The 20324-nt window shown below is 44.7% G+C and overlaps 1 protein-coding gene across 1 annotated transcript in view; it reads left to right on the top strand.

Annotated features, from left to right (window-relative positions):
- Positions 1-15082, top strand: part of LOC308286154 (uncharacterized protein) — a gene marked incomplete at its 3' end in the record, with an annotated part of 43612 nt that extends 28530 nt beyond the window's left edge. The window contains exons 8-12 of the mRNA XM_080727110.1: positions 1983-2057; positions 6051-6157; positions 9127-9298; positions 13936-14213; positions 14542-15082. Of these exons, the coding sequence (XP_080583236.1) occupies positions 1983-2057; positions 6051-6157; positions 9127-9298; positions 13936-14213; positions 14542-15082 (1173 nt within the window). The remainder of the gene's footprint in view (positions 1-1982; positions 2058-6050; positions 6158-9126; positions 9299-13935; positions 14214-14541) is intronic.
- Between the last annotated feature and the right edge of the window lie 5242 nt (positions 15083-20324).

Here is a 20324-nt window from a genome sequence, read left to right as displayed (position 1 = left end):
ACATTGTGATCTCATGCTTTCCACTGAAGCAGTATTTATAGTCACATGATGTCAACTCTGTTCTCTATGTAAGGCCTGGTCCTCTGCTCTGTGTGTGTGTGTGTGTGTGTGTGTGTGTGTGTGTGTGTGTGTGTGTGTGTGTGTGTGTGCGTGTGTGTGTGTGTGTGTGTGTGTGTGTGTGTGTGCGTGTGCGTGTGTGTGTGTGTGTGTGTGTGTGCGTGTGTGTGTGTGTGTGTGTGTGTGTGTGTGTGTGTGTGTGTGTGGTGGACCCCTGCCCAGATCCCCCCTGAATGAACGCACGCACGCACGCACGCACGCACGCACGCACGCACGCACGCACGCACGCACGCACGCACGCACACACACACACACACACACACACACACACACACACACACACACACACACACACACACACACACACACACACACACACAGAGAGAACATGATTCCTACAACAGTGTCTTGGCTAAACTCCAAATTCTCTCACTATAAATAAACGTTCTCTCTCTCTCTCTCTCTCTCTCTCTCTCTCTCTCTCTCTCTCTCTCTCTCTCTCTGTCTCTCTCTGTCTCTCTCTCTCTCTCTCTCTCTCTCTCTCTCTCTCTCTCTCTCTCTCTCTCTCTCTCCGTTGCACAGACAGATATTTTAGGATTTAATCTCCAGAGAAAAGTGTTTCCATGGGCTGTGCTTCACACTGCGCTATGTGTCTGTTAGCCTGTTAGCCTTTTAGCATGGCTGCTATGCTGTGAACTACTTGTATAGCGTCCACTATAGCAGTGTTTCTCAACCACTGGTCCTGGGGACCTTTGGTGTGCCCCTGAGAAGGGTCAAGTGTGCCCCTTGAAACTGCTTGAAAAGCCAGTACTGTATTTATCATTTTAAAAATGATTTAAACTAGTGAAAACAGCAGATCTACAAGCACACAGATCTGCTTGTAGATCTGCTGTTTTCACTACTGTTGTGCGACAGCCTTGTGTGATGAAGCAGGTCTTTACTTTGTGAAGAAACGTACAAACTTGAAACTTGGAGATACAAGGTTTTTTCCCGACAGTGAAGATATTTACACTCCCGTATCATGTTGGTGTGACCATGGATTCTTGGGACATGAAAAGTGTGCCCATGCAGAAACAAGGTTGAGAACAGCGGGGGTGCCCAGACTGCCCACACTTCTTTGACTTGTGCGCCGTGGACTGAAGACTCACCTTTTCAGACTCCACCTAAACCCTTAGCACTACTGGAAAAATCAATGTCCATACATGAAGCTAGTTAGCATTTTGTTTTTAGGTTTTTTAGAAACCTTTTTTTTCTTTACGGATTATATTGTTTTTCTAGATAGATATCCATTTGCATTTGTTATATTGCTGTTGATGTACTGACATATTATCTTGTTTATTATTGTGATATTTTATCTGCTTAGTGTAAGTCGCTTTGGATTAAAAGCGTCTGCTAAATGCCTAAACTGTAAACTGTAAACTCTGAGCTACTTTTAAAATGAGCAGCTCAACAGGATCTCCCCAAAACAAAATGTACTTGAGGGGGCTTTGGAACTGCTGCACTGCATTGCATTAGACACACTCACTTGAAATGGGAAAGAGTGGGGAAAAGTCTTCTTGCCATTCCGTATGGAAGTGGTTTAGGAAGGGGTCCTCCAAATCTCACAAAGATTTGGAGGACCCCCTGTAGTAACTCTGAGGACCCCCTAGGGGTCCAGGACCCCCTGTTGAATACCCATTTACTATGGTGAGCAGCAGTGTGCATGTTTTAGGGCAGTGACCCCCAGTATCATTATGCTACTGACAAACACCCATTGTTTACCTGCTATACAGAATGTTATTTTGATCTTTTTCGTGTGTGTGTGTGTGTGTGCGTGTGCGTGTGTGTGTGTGTGCGTGTGCGTGTGCGTGTGCGTGTGTGCGTGTGTGCGTGTGTGCGTGCGTGCGTGCGCGCGTGTGTGTGTGTGTGTGCGTGTGTGCGTGCAGAGGCTGACCATCCCCAGCAGCTGTCCGGCCAGTTTTGCAGAACTCATGCGTAAATGTTGGCAGGCGGATCCTAAGGTAAGACAACACTGTAGTTTAATCCTAAGGTAAGACAACACTGTTGTTACCAGAGCTCTCACTGTAGTTTCAGTCAGGAAAACTCACCTCAAAGTAGATTTAAAGTTGTACCATGTAACTTTCTTTATAAAACAAATCTTAAAATTGTCCTAACTGTTAAATCGCTAAAGTTTTAGAACACCCACTCCGTTATTTTCAGCTTCTGAAGCCTTCTCTTTATATGTTTTCTTCTTAGCAGTGACAGGGGCGGGATTTCGCGCCAAAATGACGTAATCTGCATCATCTGTATACGTTGTGTATACGTTGCCCAATCACATCGCCGATCATGCACACATGGTACACTACCGGCCAATCACAGCTTATCTGCTCTGGTCTCCAGGAAGCGCCTCCGCTTGGCTACAGTGTTTACCATGGTGAAGGATTTTAACCTCTTAATCCACAAATCCTGGCCAGAAAATTACGTTCTACCATGCGTTCTACCCCTCCACGGATTACTATCGGTCGCGGTGGTTTGCTGGCGCCGCTCCGGTGGTCCGCGGCGGTGGTCTGCGACGACTCCGGCCGAAAAACGGCCGAAAAAAGCAATACCGCTACTGACCACTAGTTGAGCAACTTACACAGTATAGCTTTAACCATTGGTGTCCGAACATTGATTTTTTTTTCTTTTTTCATTTTCATTTTTTCATTTCATTTGAAAGCTGGGAATAGCTAAAATTCCTAGCTAAAAAATGATATATTGGTTGTGAAGATTGACCCAACAGTTTTGTAGATATAGCTTATAGAGTTATGCCATGCAGCAATACTAGATCTGAGAAATTCAGCCTTTTAGATGAAATGTAACCTGCAAAATGTGAGGTTTCTCTTCACATTAATTTAAAAAAGTCTTATTTACATGCAGAGTTAAGCTCTGGCGTTTAAGTGAAATGTAGCCTGATATTTATGAAATGCTTTAGTGGCTTTATCACATTTTAGAAAAAAAAAAAAGTAATTTCAGGGCTGGTCTAAAGCTGTGCTTTCCGAATCGACTGCCCCTCTGCTATGCTGGGTCACATTTATTGTAACAAATGAATAAAGAGTTGAGCCGGAAGACAAAGCTCTCTGTTTGTACCGAGCAACCTTCGTTCCTACTCTCACCTGACCTTCTGCTATACAACCACAATGTGGAACGCCCTACTGAAGGCCTTAAAAGAGTGTGGTTCCCTAGCATCCTTTAAAATCGCCCTGAAAAAACACTTACAGGCAGCAGCCGTTCGCAACTGGCAATAACAAACCTAGCCCAACCCTACCCTGTATTTAACTACTGTATATATTTTTTGCACCGTTTATTTTATTATTATTATTTTTTTACTATATCTACATACTCTATCTGCATAGTACTGTGTTCTATCTGTCTGTCATTCAATGTTATATGAGATACTTCAATGGTTTCCTGTGTAAATAAGTGCTTTCCTGGGATCTCCTTTTAGTTGACCTTGTACCAGTGAACTGTACCATCATGAAACTGTACCTTTTACTATACTTCTAATAAAGTCTTCAATCAATCAATCAAAGTGTTCCTACTCTCACCTATGGTCATGAAGTGTGGGTCATGACCGAAAGTATAAGGTCTCGGGTACAAGCGGACGAAATGAGTTTTCTCAGAAGGGTGGCTGGTATCTCCCTTAGAGATAGGGTGAGAAGTTCAGTCACCCGAGAGAGACTTGGAGTAGAACCGCTGCTCCTTCACTTGGAAAGGAGTCAGCTTAGGTGGTTGGGGCATCTAGTACGGATGCCCCCCGAGCGCCTTCCGAGGAAGGTCCTCGATGCACGTCCCACTGGGAGGAGACCCCGTGGCAAACCAAAGACCAGATGGAGGGATTATATCTCCAGACTGGCCTGGTACAAGGTCAACTAAAAGGAGATCCTAGAAAGCCGGGGCTTATTTCCACAGGAACCACACTTTAAGTATCTCATTTAACATTGAAAGACAGACGGATAGAACATAGTACTTTATCTAGGATAATATCAGTTTCAAAAGCAGAAAAAGCATAACATCAAATACAAAGGCAGAAAAAAAGGGGTGGGGGGTGTGGAAGCATGGGGGCTTAGTCTATTTACGAGAAGCAGCCGCCTGAAGGTGACTTTTCATACCGATTTTGAAGGAGGCTAGGGATTTGCTCTCCTTTAAGGCTCGTGGAAGGGCGTTCCACATGTTGATGGTATAGCAGGAGAACGAGTTATAGCCTTGTTTAGTGTTAAATCTACGTTGATGATGATTAGTGGAGCTGCCTCTGGTGTTGTGATCGTGAACATCCTTGACATTTAGGAAGTAGGTTGTCAGACACGGGTATCTTGGAGGTGTAGTGTATCTTGTAGACCAGTATTTAGTCAGGTACATGGGTATCTTAGTGGTGTAGTGTATCTTGTAGACCAGTATTTAGTCAGGTACATGGGTATCTTGGAGGTGTAGTGTATCTTGTAGACCAGTATTTAGTCAGGTACATGGGTATCTTAGTGGTGTAGTGTATCTTGTACACCAGTATTTAGTCAGGTACATGGGTATCTTAGTTGTGTAGTGTATCTTGTACACCAGTATTTAGTCAGGTACATGGGTATCTTAGTGGTGTAGTGTATCTTGTACACCAGTATTTAGTCAGGTACATGGGTATCTTGGTGGTGTAGTGTATCTTGTACACCAGTATTTAGTCAGGTACATGGGTATCTTGGAGGTGTAGTGTATCTTGTATCTTGTACACAACGCCCATTGCAAGATGCTGTACTCTGTCTCTGTCTGCGTATGACGAATAGGAGCTGACTGAAAGAATTGACCCATATTTGTCTTATGAGTTTGTGTTATCAGATTGTTGTGTTGCTCCCTCTGGTGTTGTGGCTGTGGGTGTGGCTAACTTTTTGGAGATGTTTGGTCAGATATGCTGGTACTGAGGGGATGGAGGGCAGATTTGCGTTAACTATTTTTGAAAGTCAATCCCATTTTTAGTTGTTTAACCCTGTCTTCAACGCTGAGCCATCTTAGGGTAGCAACATGTGTGGGAGAAACATGGGTCATGGGTCCCAGGTCGAAGAGTAGTGGAATCAGTTTGTTTTGGGAGGTTCTGAGCTTAGTCTTTAGTGGCTTTTTTATGTTGGAGTAAAGTTGTTATAGGACTTGTACATAGGTTGCAATCTCTTCTACTATCTGTAGTCGCCAACTATGGTGGAGATGGCGTCAATTAGGTCCAGGGGGGGAATAAAAGTTACCTTTAAATATAAATCCATGAATGTCTCTTTGTCTATCTGTGCTGGTTATTATGGTGTTAAATTACAGCAAAAATAACTACAAATGCTACATTTTACAAAATGGTCACTTTAACAAGGTATTATAATTATATTCTCCCCATCTTGCCAGAATGGTATATTCCCAGGTTCCGCAGGTCAGCTGCACAGGTGCAATGCATTGTTGTTAATTGTGGCACGTTTACTAACATGCCAAGTTTAGTTGCACTTGAACAACCGTTCCAGGCTGCCATATCCAGCCTAAGAAACCATAGAAACGGGGGAAAAAAATGAAATGTACTTCTTGAAATAAATGTATCATGCCTGTTGCTAAGGTATGGCAACATGACTGGTGTCTTGCACGCGCGCAAAGGCGCCAGACACCAGTCATGTTGCCACACCTTAGCTTTTTCTGAACTGACGCCACTGGCGGAGAGGCTGTTACTTGTACCCTTGAAGGGTGTGTGGTTATTGGATATTTGTCCAGGATTTGCTGACTGTACATTATTTACAACACCTTGTAATATTTGTGTCCTTGTATTGTATCTCTTATGTGGACTTACAAAAATGATTAAATGTGCGTGTGTGTGTGTATGTGTGTATGTGTGCGTGTGTGCGTGCGTGCGTGCGTGCGTGCGTGCGTGCGTGCATGCGTGCGTGCGTGCGCGTGTGAGCGTGTGTGCGTGTGTCCGTGTGTGCGTGTGTGCGCGTGTGTGTGTGTGTGTGTGTGTGTGTGTGTAGGAGCGTCCTCAGTTCAAACAGGTCCTGTCCACTCTAGAAGCCATGAGCAACGACAGCAGACTGCCTGACCAGTGTAATTCCTTCCTTCACCACAAGGACCAGTGGAGGTACACACACACACACACACACACACACACACACACACACACACACACACACACACACGCACTTTGTGTTTTCAGATATTTAACCACTTGAACCGTCAATACTTAATAAACTTGACCTTTCACTCTGTACTTAGTCTGCTCTTTTCCCCCTCTACACCAAACCTTTTTTGCCAAAAATATCCAATCTACAAGCTCACACCGCATTGTAGATCTGCTATTTTTGGCTAAAGTTCTCAGAATATGGACGTTAGGGTTCAAGTGGTTAATATAAAAAAAGGAGAAAAAAAGTTTCTATCAAACAAAGATTTGAAGGACCCCCTGTAGTAACTCTGAGGACCCCCTAGGGGTCCCGGACCCCCTTATTGAAGACCCCTGGTATAAAGTTCATGGGGGTGAATAGAAAGGATAAAAAGAGGATTTGAGGAGAGGAGAGTCATAACAGATATGTGCTGCGTGGATGTGAAATATACTGAGAGAGAGAGAGAGAGAGAGAGAGAGAGAGAGAGAGAGAGAGAGAGAGAGAGAGAGAGAGAGAGAGAGAGAGATAGACAGGGGCGTCAATTGGGTATGGCAGGGGTATGCAGCTGCCATACCCTGGGGGGAAAATAAAAGTTACTTTTAAATATAAATCTATGAATGTCGCTTTGTCTATCTGTGCTGGTTATTATGTTGTTAAATTTTACAACATGCTCACGTTTACTAACATTTTGCAATTTAGCTGCACTTGAACAACCGTTCCAGCCTGCCATATCCAGCCCAAGAAACCGTAGAAACGGGGGGAAAAAATAAAATGTAATTCTTAAAATAAATGTATCATCATGTATGGCAACATGAAGGCGCGCGTGCAAGACACCAGTCATGTTGCCATACCTTTTTCTGAACTGACACCACTGGAGATAGAGAGAGAGAGAGAGAGAGAGAGGGGGGGGGGGGGGGGGTGAGACATTCTATGTATGTTTAACATGGGTACAACAAGGCAATCAATTCTGAAGACACTTTCTGTGAGAGTCTGTGGAAAGTCTTGGACGAGAGAGAGAGAGAGAGAGAGAGAGAGAGAGAGAGAGAGAGAGAGAGAGAGAGAGAGAGAGAGAGAGAGTGTAGAGTTGACTTTCTGGGCTGATGGCATAGTAAGTGACTCAGCAGAGCCCTCTGGTGGTGATGAAAAGTATAATTATTTTCAATGATTTTCAGCAGCCATATAGAGCAGTGGAAGTGGTTTACTGGGGTCACCATTCTTTTTCCCCATAGACTTTTACTAAAATGTTTATAACATTTATGTTAAGCCTCGAACCAAGCCATCCAGGATGGCAGTGAATCATGAACATGAGACCTTTGTTTCTATGAAAAGAACATTTTGAAAATCGCTAAACAAAGGGTAGTTATTAAAAGTAGTTTATCAAATAATGTAATATTAACATATGTTTTCACATAGGATCAAAGGTTGTGTGGTCATGATTCACCTCCATCCTGGATGGCTTGGTTCGAGGCTTAACATAATTGTTATAAATATTTTTGTAAAAGTCTATGGGGAAACTTCCTTCACATGTGGGGTTCAGAGTCTTGCTCAAGGACTCTTCCACATTAACTCAGAGGAAGCCCGGATTCGAACTGGGGACCCTTCGTGCTCTGATAACGGTTTCTCTACCCCTGAGCTATGCCACCCCAGATTAGATCAGACTACTATGGGTCTGATCTAATCTGAGTTCCTAGAAGTTCCAAATGCTCTACTCCCCCCTCATTAAGTGGGGCGAGAAGAACTTGATAAAAAACCCAGTTGTCCCGATTTAATATGAATCAAACACAGAACTAAAAGTTCCTATGATTGGCCGCTAGTTGTGTTGTTCTGGCACCAGAAGCAACATGTTCTCCATAGGATTCCATTCATTTCCCCCAACTTTTACATTTGATTTTCTTACCTTAATAAACATTGTCATAAATACTTTATGGTTCCTGACGCTAGTTTAAAGCCACGTTTCAATCACCATTATGCATTTTGTGTCATTTATGTTATAATTGATGTTATGGCAGGGTATGCTGTAGGAGGGGCTTGTGATCATAGGCTTGTGATGATTCTTCTTCGTGTGCTTTATTTTCGGCAAGCTCAAACAATGTCCCATGTATCCCTGCGGTTCCACGTGACCGTTGGCAGACATTAGCATTCGAGATGGTATCATTTCTACCAATGAATGAATGTTGATTTTTACAATGATGGCGTCACCCACCCATACAAGGGCCAAAAAAAGCTTCATTTGCACAGCATAGAAACCAGTGGCTTCCCACCATCCATATTTTTTACAGTCTATGTAAAAACCTTGATATCCCCACGGGCCAGAAGCTGTCCCAGCCCAGAATCTGAGGCTTCCTTCACACATTAGAATCACCTGCCCTCTCCTTGTCCTTGAGGGATCAGGGGAGGAGAACGTTGTCCAATTCATTCCCCATGGAAATCACAAGCTGGCTTGCTTGCTAGAGGCATGAAACCAAAGGGAATGAATTGGATACCACTCCCCCCTTCAAAACATTTGGAATAGAAACCAAACAACAAACTACAACAATCTGCAGAGCCATGTTTCAAGGCAAGTCCTACCAGACTATAGTAGTATCACAATATATTGTGAATCTTTGCGATACGATACTATTGTGATACTATTGCGAAATATCAGCTTTAGAAGCTGAAGGCGCTGCTCTAATATTGTTTTTGTCGTTCGAGCGAGAGACCTCACTCACTGAACCGTGGGAAGGGGAAGTAGCTACTATAGTACAGCGACATCTAGAGGCAGCGGAAGTGTCAGGACCGGACTTCTACCATTGGTTCCTATGCATGGGAACATATTTTATTTTCCCCAAAGTATCACGATACTACAGCCTGAAGTATCGATACAGGATTGGCAAATAAACTATCGTGATGCATTGCCATGTCCATTATATTGCCCACCCCAAGCATGCATGTGTGTGTCTCCCGTGTGCAGGTGTGAGATCGAGGCCACCCTGGAGCGCCTGCGGAGGTTGGAGAGAGAGCTGTACTCCAAGGAGAAGGAGCTGGAGGAGAGGGAGAGGAGGCTGAAACTCTGGGAGGAGAGACTGATGGAGAGAGAGACTCCCTCCTCCTTCAGGTCCAACATGTCCTCCACCATGTCCCCTGTGAGTACAATGTCCCCAACATGTCCTCCACCATGTCCCCTGTGAGTACAATGTCCCCAACATGTCCTCCACCATGTCCCCTGTGAGTAGAATGTCTCCAACATGTCCCCACCATGTCCTCCAACATGTCCCCAACATGTCCTCCAACATGTCCCCAACATGTCCTCCAACATGTCCCCAACATGTCCTCCAACATGTCCCCTGTGAGTAGAATGTCTCAAACGTTGTTCCCAACCAGAGTTGTTCCAGTCCTGTCTTCCTATTGGCTGGGCTTTAAACATCCATAACTCCAGTTCACAGCATGCTACCGTCTCCAAACTTGGTTACTGGACTTAGACCACCAATAGGGAGGAGCTGTAATTGCTGAAGCCCCGCCCCCTCTGTCTTCCTATTGGCTGGGCTTTAAACATCCATAACTCAAGTACGCAGCATGGTACCGTTTCCAAACTTGGTTTCTGGACTTAAAGCTATACTGTGTAAGATGTTCAACTGGTGGTCAGTAGCCCTATAGCAAACCCTGGTTCCGGAATGCCTGTGCGTTCAGGCATTCCGGAGAAACGGACTACTTCACCCTGCCTGGTCGGCGAGATTACCTTTTGAGTATAGAGACACACGGGCGACTACAAATATGGCCGCCATAGCGACCCCACTTCAAGATGCGCTGTGATTGGCCGGCAGTGTATAACCCTCGCTGTGATTGGCCGGTAGTGTGATGACGTAATTTTACCGCGAAATCCGGACCCCGGCAAGGATCATAGAAAACATATAAAGAGAAGGCTTTAGAAGCTGAAAATAACGGAGTGGGTGTTCTAAAACGTTAGCGATTTAACAGTTAGGACAATTTTAAGATTTGTTTTATAAAAAAAGTTACATGGTATAACTTTATTATACCAATAGGGACAAGCTTTAATTTCTGAAGCCCCGCCCCCTCTGTCTTCCTATTGGCTGGGCTTTAAACATCCATAACTCAAGTACACAGCATGGTACCATCTCCCAACTTGGTTTCTAGACTTACACCACCAATAGGGAGGAGCTGTAATTGCTGAAGCCCTGTCCCCTCTGTCTTCCTATTGGCTGGGCTTTAAACATCCATAACTCCAGTTCACAGCATGCTACCGTCTCCAAACTTGGTTTCTGGACTTAGAATACCAATAGGGACAAGCTGTAATTGCTGAAGCCCCGCCCCCTCTGTCTTCCTATTGGCTGGGCTTTAAACACCGATAAGTCAAGTATGCAGCATGGTACCATCTCCAAATTTGGTTTCTAGACATATACCACCAAAAGGGAGGAGCTGTAATTGCTGAAGCCCCACCCCCTCTGTCTTTCTATTGGCTGGGCTTTAAACAGCCATAATTCCAGTTTGCAGCATGCTACCGTCTCCAAACTTGGTTTCTGGACTTAGACCATCAATAGGGACAGGCTTTAATTGCTGCCCATTTTTTTGGGCTTTAAACATCCATAATTCCAGTTCACAGCATGCTACTGTTAGTCAGTTTCACTATGTATTTTTGTTGGCTTTTTTTGGAGATTAGTAAAACTATACATTTTTGAAATCTTCAGAGCATGGGGAATCCAAAAAATCTTTGTTGGCATTTGCACAGACACCTGTAAAGCCGCCATTTTGGACGTTCAAAATGGCCAACATAAAATACACAATTTGTGCTATCTTGGCTTCTAGACAACATAGAAACTTAATTAAACATGCCAATCCTATGTTTTCTGGGTCAAGCAATCGAATGAGTAAATGATGGGTGTAAAATATTTTGAACCCCCACCCCCTTTCTGGGGGTTATCTATTTTGGGACCTCCCAGAACAGTACGCCAGCCAGTTAATGTCGGATTTTCATGATATTAGAGTTGTTTTGTAGGTTTTAAAACAACCGGAGTTCCTCATATGGGACCCCCAGATGGACCCCTGAGCCTATCTCAGTAATCGCTCTGCTCCAGAACAATGTTAAATTAGATCATAACTGAACCATAAAGATTGTTGTAGCTGGGCTCTGAAAACAAAAATGAGTTGTAGCACATACCAGGGGTCTTCCACGGGGGTCCGGGACCCCTGGGGGATCCTCAGAGTTACTACAGGGTGCCTGCCAAATCTTGATGGGATCTTTTTTTTTGCATTTGAAACTTTGAATGTTTTTTTTATGTATCCTGGGTTTATGTATTGTTCTTTGATGGTTTATTAGTATTCTCAGTATTATTTATAACATTTGTGTTATGGTTGATAGCTGTTACTGCAGGGATTGCAATAATGAAAGTATTACAACTTCTCACTGCAGAACAACGTGTCCATTTATTGCAATGGACTCGCACTTACAACACAACACACACACAACTCTTTGTTATTGTCACCCCAGAACCCTCACCCTATCCTCTTAAAGAGCCCATGGTCAATTATGCCCAAAGAGATTCACTACAATACAGTAATTTCAGAAATGCAGGATCTATTCGTCTTCATCATTGTCCTCTTCAATGTCCAACCTAATAGTGTTGACACAGTCTCCACCATAGCATATAGTGAAAGGCAGGCTTTTTTGAGCAGGGAGAGCAATACCCCTGACTGGGACACACCCTCCACTCTCTAAATTCCACCTATTTTCTTCGATTGGTGGAAGCTCAGGGCTATTTGTCAGGTATGATTCATCCTGCATTGTGACTTGCTGACAAGGGGGATATATGTTATCAGTGCAGCATGAGTTGGAGGTAGCATCTCACCCTCCAAGTACTATGACAGAAATAGTTCCCATCCGAGTAATCGCAGGGTTGTTGTTGGACCTTTTGAATTGTAAACATGGCATGCAAAATGCTCCAATGACTGGCACCAGAAAATTGTATACTGTAAGCCAAGGAACCCTTGACATTTGTGACATCCAATAACTCGAACTTGCTTGAATATATCTATTTCCTTTTTCTTTTTTTTTTGTACCTTTGACTGTTGCAAATTTCAGTAACAGCAGGGGGACATCAGTGTCGGTTGACCAAACACATATGTCTCGCAAAGCACCATAAGCAGCAGAGGCAAGGACTTGATGAGGAATCAGGGTATCAGCCTCTTCATATGTGTGCATTTCCTCAAAATCATGTTCATGTCCCAGGTATTGTATTAAGATGCCTACTTTGTCATACCTGAAACATTGCCCTGAGCTTCCATCAATTGAAGAAATGGAATTTAGAGAGTGGAGGTTATGGGAGGCTTGCCCTCCCCCTGCTCCTTTTTTTGTTGATTGATTGAAGTATTTATTAGAGGTTAGAGGTTGTACATGACAGTACAGTTCACTGATACAAGGTCAACTAAAAGGAAACTTGGGTAAGGCAAGGCTTATTTCCGTTGAGATCCTTCTCTTTAACTCATAAATATAGGAAGTACTTGAGCTCATCAAATGTGGCTGCAAGAAGCAGGTTGCAAGGGCAGTGCAGCTGCTCAATAACCTGCCTTGCACTCCTCCCTGCAAATGCTATGGTGGAGACTGTCAACATTATTAGGGAGGAGGACATGTATTGTAGTGAATCTCTGGGCATAATTGACCATGAGCTCTTTAGGAAGATAGGGTGCAGCTTTTGGGGTGACGATGGGGTGTTGTGTGAGTGCAGGGCAATAAATGGACACGTTGTTCTGCAAACTCAAAGTGAGAAGTTGCAATACTTTCATTATTGCAATCCCTGTAACAGCTATCAACCATAACTGTAACACAAACATTTTATAAATAATACTGAGAATACTAATAAACCAACAAAGTACAATACATAAACCCTGGATACATAAAAAACATTCAAAGTTTCAAATGTTACAAAAAAAAAAGATCCCATTAAGATTTGGCAGGCCCCCTGTAGTAACTCTGAGGATCCCCCAGGGGTCCCGGACCCCCGTGGAAGACCCCTGGTATTTGCTACTACTCATTTTTGTTTTCAAAGCCCAGCTACAACAACTTTTATGGTTCAGTTATGATCTAATTTAACATTGTTCTGGAGCAGGAGAGCGAATACTGAGATAGGCTCAGGGGTCCATCTGGGGGTCCCATGTGAGGAAAGACCCCAACCAAACATCAGAAAGGTTATTCTGGCTGCTTTAAATGTATAATAAATGAACTCAGGATGTTTTAAAACCTACAAAACAACTCTACTATTATAAAACTCTGACATTAACTGGCTGGCGTACTGTTCTGGGAGGTCCCAAAATAGATAACCCCCAAAAAGGGGGTGGGGGTCCAAAATATTTTACACACATCATTTATCATTCGATTCCTTGACCCAGAAAACATAGGATTGGCATGTTTAATTAAGTTTCTATGTTGTCTAGAGGCCAAGATAGCACAAATTGTGTATTTTATGTCGGCCATTTTGAATGTCCGAAATGGCGGCTTTGCAGGCGTCTGTGCAAATGCCAACAAAGATTTTTGGATTCCCCATGCTCTGAAGATTTCAAAAATGTATAGTTTTACTAATCTCCAAAAAAAGCCAACGAATAAACATTTCTTAACATAGCAAACCTGACTTTAAACTTGGTTTCTGGGCTTAGACCACTGACGACAAATAAAAGGAATTGTTAAATGTAAAAAGACACATAACTCTCTCTCTCTCTCTCTCTCTCTCTCTCTCTCTCTCTCTCTCTCTCCCTCTCTCTCTCCCTCCCTCAGTTCTTCTCGCCCATGTCCATTGGTTCTAGCGGTTCGTTCTTCCGCTCCCACTCCCAGGAGTCCAACAGCTCCACAGCGGTCAGCAGCAGCGCGGGTCTGAGCAGCGCGGGGGTCAGCTGCCTGCTGCGGACGCTGAGCAACGGCGACACCGAGCAGCGGGGGACGAGCGGCGGCGGCACCTCCTGCACCGACCGGGGGGGGGGCTCCATGGGGGCGGGGGGGCTCCACCTCATGCTGAGGGGAGGGGGGGGCTTCCAGGGGGGCTTCGGACACGAGCAGCAAGACGACGACGAAGAGGAGGAGGAGGAAGAAGAAAAAGAAGAAGATGAAGGAGGAGGAGGAGGAGGAGGAGGAGGAGGCTTCCACCAGCTGGACAACGCCAACGACGGCCGGGGGAGGAGGGTCCAGGTGACCCTGCACAGCTTCCCGGGGGGAGGGGGGGTGGTGGAGCGCCAGGAGAGCACCTCCTGGGAGGTTCCCGCCCACCACCAAGGGGAGGGGGTGGTCGGGGGGGCGGGGGCGGGGCGTCCAGAGGAGCAGGGTGACCACCATCCTAAGGGGAGGGGGCTTCTCCCAAGACAACCCCCAGAACGCCCTTGTCCTGAGGGGGTTCACAGAGGACCCCCACCCTGAGAACCCTTTCAGGACCAAGGGGTTCCCGGGGGGCTTCGGGCCGGACGATGAAGACGAGGACGACGAACAAGAGGATGAGGAGGAGGAGGGGGACACGGAGGGACCCTTCAACAACATGCTGAAGGGTCTCCAGAGCGGTCTGTCCCCGTTGGGGGGCTTCGGGGACATGATGACCTCGTTGGGGGACATGGGGGCGGACCTGGACATGGACAAGTTCAGGGGTCAAGTTCAGCAGGTCAGGGGTCATCAGGTGGTCCAGGGGTCGTCGTCATCGATGACCTCCTCCACCTCGACCTCCAGGGGTCGCGACCTCAGCGCCGAGGTGGTCAGCCAGAAGGTCAGCCGAGGTCAGGGTCAGGTGGGCGGGGTCCAGGTGAGCGTGCTGCGGGCCTCGTCCAATCAGAACTCCACGCAGCAGAGCAGCCGGAGCGTCACGCAGCGAATGGGAGCCAAGGTCAAGGTGGCAGCGGCCTTGGAGGCCATGGAGATGGGCTGGTCTGATGACAGCGACTAGGAGTTGTTACCATGGTAACCTTGGTAACCTTGGAGATGGGCTGGTCTGATGACAGCGACTAGGAGTTGTTACCATGGTAACCTTGGTTACCATGGAGATGGGCTGGTCTGATGACACCGACTAGGAGGACACAGAGTGGTTACCATGGTGACGCTACTCTGAAAAGTAACTGGTTACCGTACAGGATTACCTTCTGAGAAAAGTAACTCATTTTAGATTACTTTGGCGTTATTACCGATGATTAAACACGAGTAAACCATTTTGTTTTTGTTGGAATCACGAGATGTGTCGAGTCACTCGACCTTGGACAATTTGACGAGTTAAAAACCATTAGCGGGGAATGACATCACACACTATGTATAATTAACAGCTCTTTACCGTAAAGTTTGGTTTCACTTTGGGGCATTTTCCACCGGCAAAGAACCAGTGCCGGTTCAACTTTCTTGGAACCTTGTTTCGCTCTTGCGAACCGGCTTGAGTTTCCACCAGATTGAACCAGATTGAACCAGATTGAACCAGATTGAACCAGATTGAACCAGATTGATCCAGAGGAACCAAGGATTTTGTGGTTCCTGTTCTGAACCAACTTTTACGGTTCAGAACCAACTCCGGTTCTTGGTGGGAAAGCTCACCTCTGGTTCATCCCATAGGCGGGAGGAAGAACCTCTGGTTCATCCCATAGGCGGGAGGAAGAACCTCTGGTTCATCCCATAGGCGGGAGGAAGAACCTGAACCTTGTTCTTTGCAGGTGGAAAAGGCCCCATAGAGTCCTGGGCGGAGCCTAGCGGAGTGGGAGTGGCTACCAGAGTGGCAGTGGCTACCAGCCTAGTGGCTACCAGAGCCGCTACAAGGGTTGTGGTGCCAGGGGCGTCACACTAAGTTCTGGGCCCTGGGTACAAGGATTCACTGCGGGCCCCCCATGAATGTTAACTATTGAAAAATAGCAGATATACAAGCTCACAGCGCGGCACCGAGTGCCACGCTGCGAGCTTGTAGATCTGCTATTTTTGAAAATGTGAAAATGTGTGCCAAGAAACCTATGTTTTCATGTCAGTGATGCTCAAACTTTTTCATGTGAAGGACCCCCCATCTCAAAATATTTAGTTCCAGGGACCCCCCAGAAGCAAAATTTGAGTTACAAAAGTTCACTTAAAAAATACATACATTCAAAGATTTGTGCAAATTGTCACGACTTTTCAAAAATAGCAGATCTACAAGCTCGCAGCGCGGCACTCGGTGCCGCGCTGTGAGCTTGTATATCTGCTATTTCTCAATAGCTAAAGTTACTAGGGCCCCTCCACCTTGGGCCCTGGTGACTCAGTCCCACTTTCCTACCCTTTGTGACGCCCCTGTGTGGAGCTCTGCTAGGCTTCACCAAGGCATGCTGACGATGCGGCTGATTTGCATTGATGTTTTAACCTGGTATTAAGACATGTCTAAGATGTTCACAGATCGTTTTAACCTGGTATGAAGACATGCCTAAGATGATTCATGACATGCCGAAGAAGATGACATTGATGTTTTAACCTGCCTAAGATGTTCACAGATCCTTTTAACCTGGTATGAAGACATGTCTAAGATGTTCACAGATCTTTTTAACGATTCCCCCCCCCGTGGATCGAGTGCCACAGGGCCGCTAACACGTCCAGGAACGTGTTAACTGGTTACCATGGTAACCAATAGCCAGCGATCTACCGCGGGTGAGAGGAAACAGAGGGTCCATTTGGTTCCATGATGCCTCGCTAAATAATGTAGTCAGGAGGATATCCAGCAGTCCATTCACTGGTATTCATCATGGCAACAGAAACATGGATATATCTGGGTCTCAGATTATTTTTCATACATCGCATGTTTGGTCAAAACATGCGATCCTATGGACCATAACTTACGCACGGATAATCGCGGTTGTATTTCTGGTTCGTCGGACGCGACCAGCAACCCTCATCAAAACTATAGGAAAAAAGCCTTGGCAGGTTATCTTGATGGAATACATTATGAATAAGTTAAATAAATATGGATATGGGTAAAATCCATAACCAAAATAAGACAGAGACGAGCCAAAGGACAATCAATAAATGGCTGTATTTGAAGAGAGTCAGACAAACAGTGAGCATACCATCTTAGTGGCAGCTTGATAATTCTCTCTCTTCCAAAATGGAAGTTAACATACAGTATATAAGGAATACAGTACATGACAGTGGGACTCATTGATTCGTTCCCAGATCATAACAAGAAGACAGACACGTAGAGTGTTGGTAACTTTCCACTAGTGACATACAGTATAACCAAAACCTGATTTCGTAGCCATGACCTGTAATCAGTAGCCTGAACTCACAGTACCACCAAAAATATGGTCTCCTATACTGTAAGTTCAGTTCATAATATATAACTTATATGGTCATATGAGCCTCATACACAAATCATACAATTATGTATCATAATTCATATCTATCTGGAATCTTGATTAAAACTATGGCGGTCAACGTGTTAACATTTCACCAACTAATCAAAAAATAGTGTGAATACACACACACACACACACACACGCACGCACGCACACACACACACACACACACACACACACACACACACACACACACACACACACACACACACACACACACACACACACACACACACACAAATACATAGAAAATATAAAAACACACAACAGCGTCACACAGAGGTCAACATAAGAGGTACTTTAGATTCATTGTCCTCATGTTACAGACTCCATTTGTTTTGGTGCGTGTGACCTACTGTGAAGATGCTTGGGCATGCTGTCACAACCATGTGCTTTATCTAACAACACTTAGTTGACCTTTCTTGGCCTGAAAAAAATAAAAATAAAACCTTGAAGGCCACTGGGACTAAACATCTTGGCTGAAAATGGCCGTCTACAAGCTAGATGGGTTTGTTTTCATGGATGTGTACGCATTCCCTCAGCAGATGAATGCTAGGTTTAACACATGGGTGACTAACAGGTCATTTTGACCGATTTTGAGATCGCAAAGTGCAATAACTCTCCCTGTGAAGGTCTCAGACATTTCCCTTTTTTCCTCCTTCTGAAACATTTCCTAAGTATGAAATAATATACCATTATACCACTCTGACTGTTAGTTATCGGTCATAAAGACAGGTCTCACCCATTCCTCCCCCTCCCAGAAGCAAGGAGAGAATTTCACACCTTTTTGCGCTCCCCATTTGAGAGGTGAATTGAAATGCTAATTCACATTTGGAAGACAATAGAACCCCCGCTGGCAGCAGGGAGGGAGGGAGAGAATTTACCTGTCAATTTGACTGATAAATGCAGTCAGAGTGGAAGTGATTTTTTTTTCAGTCACCCGAGTGTTAAGCCTCAGCAGTATGAATGCTAGGGCTGAAGAGGTTCAGAGTGGAGTAGTGTAACGTTATGAGGTAGGGTTAGGGTTAGGGTTAGTGCAGTGTAACGTTATGAGGGTTAGGGTTAGTGCAGTGTAACGTTATGAGGGTTAGGGTTAGTGCAGTGTAACGTTATGAGGTATGACACTGTTATGAAACTCAAAGCTCATTTAGGCAATTACCGCCCCAAAGTGTTAACATTTAACCTCACATTCAGTTACTGTATGCATATTGACTCTGGTTAATAACAGAATAATCTGATTTGATCTGCAATCGATGCCCGTCCTTCTACATGTTCTAATTTAAATAACAGTTTTATTGTTTAATGCAACCGATCATTTATTAAACACTTTCATCCCTGTTGTGGGAATAACATTACAGGCGAACGTTTTCAATCATTTCTCTTTTTCTGCCCACAAACAAATAGTGTGAATAGTTGATCTACAAGCATGAGAGCTTGTAGATCAACTATTTTCCAACCGTTTTAGAAATGGAGACGTGGTGGTAATTCTGAAATTTCACTTGGAAGCGTAGTTATTATTTAGCTTGTGGAATGTTTTACAACATTATTATTATGGATCTAATAATTTGTCCAAAAAAAACAATAAGCTTTGAATTGATAAATTCTAACTGTGATCCACCGTGTGAATTCTGTCTTTTGTTTTTCATTGGCATTTCTCTCTCTCTCTCTCTCTCTCTCTCTCTCTCTCTCTCTCTCTCTCTTCTCTCTCTCTCTCTCTTTCTCTCTCTCTCTCTCTCTTTCTCTCTCTCTCTCTTTCTCTCTCTCTCTCTCTCTCTCTCTCTCTCTCTCTCTCTCTCTCTCTCTCTCTCTTTCTCTCTCTCTCTCTTTCTCTCTCTCTCTCTCTCTCTCTCTCTCTCTCCTCTCTCTCTCTCTCTGTACGTTTTATCATTTTTCAATAAAAAAAGAAAAAGATACACATTGATTACGTGCAGTCTGTTATTTATTGGTCATTTCCAACAGCGTTCTACTGTTTGTGTTGATGACCTCCTGCTGTTTGTTGGCCGTGTCGGTTTCCATCTAGTAGACTATTATGTTGTGCATCAAGATATGTTGTGCATAGGATCAATAGGTAGTAATGTGGTCAGTAGCGCTTTGGAGGCCGGACGCAACCGGACGCCGTGTGGTCGAAAAATTCCCACACGGACGGCACCGAACGGTGCACGACCGTGTAAACGCGTGCATACCCCCCCCCCCCCCCCCCTGCGAGAGCCGCGACAACCCCCCCACCCCGCGATAACTACAAGCAATACTTTAATCAGTGGCTACTACTTTGCATAACAGGTTTCTAGTGGTGAATGTGTGAGCGTAAACAAGCCCCCTCTATTCATATGGATATAGCCTACTTTAACACCTAGGTTTACAGCTGTGACTGCATGTGCATGTGTCGATGTGTGTGTGTCCTCATACATGGCTCCATTTAGTGTTTGAGATTCGTTCAAGGCAAACTTTGTTTCTCTAGCCTACTGCAGCGTTGTATTTTCTAAATGAATTAAAAGAAAGTGGAACATAAAATCTTAAGTAACAATGCAAATGTAATTAAGACTAGAAAACTATTGTTTTCCCACCATTAGATCTGCTGACATCCTTTCTATCTAAATAGCCTCTAGAGGCACGTGCACGCGCGTGCACGTGACGTCAATAAATGACCGTCCGCCCGGAAAAGCAAATCCCAAAGCACCACTGAATGTGGTAGTATAATAAAGCAATAAGCCACAAGAGGCGAGTGGTTACCGTGGTATTATATACACTAGCTGAGAGGAGTAGGTAGACACGAGGCGCAAATGTGTAATGCGGTATCCTGTCAAACTCATATTCACCAAATATGGCCATGAATTACTG

The sequence above is a fragment of the Nannobrachium achirus genome (assembly GCF_963921795.1).
Source record: "Nannobrachium achirus genome assembly, chromosome: 5".
In the NCBI taxonomy this organism is placed as follows: domain Eukaryota; kingdom Metazoa; phylum Chordata; class Actinopteri; order Myctophiformes; family Myctophidae; genus Nannobrachium; species Nannobrachium achirus.
The sequence above is the reverse complement of the archived record's forward strand: the minus strand, read 5'-3'. Positions and strand labels throughout refer to the sequence as shown.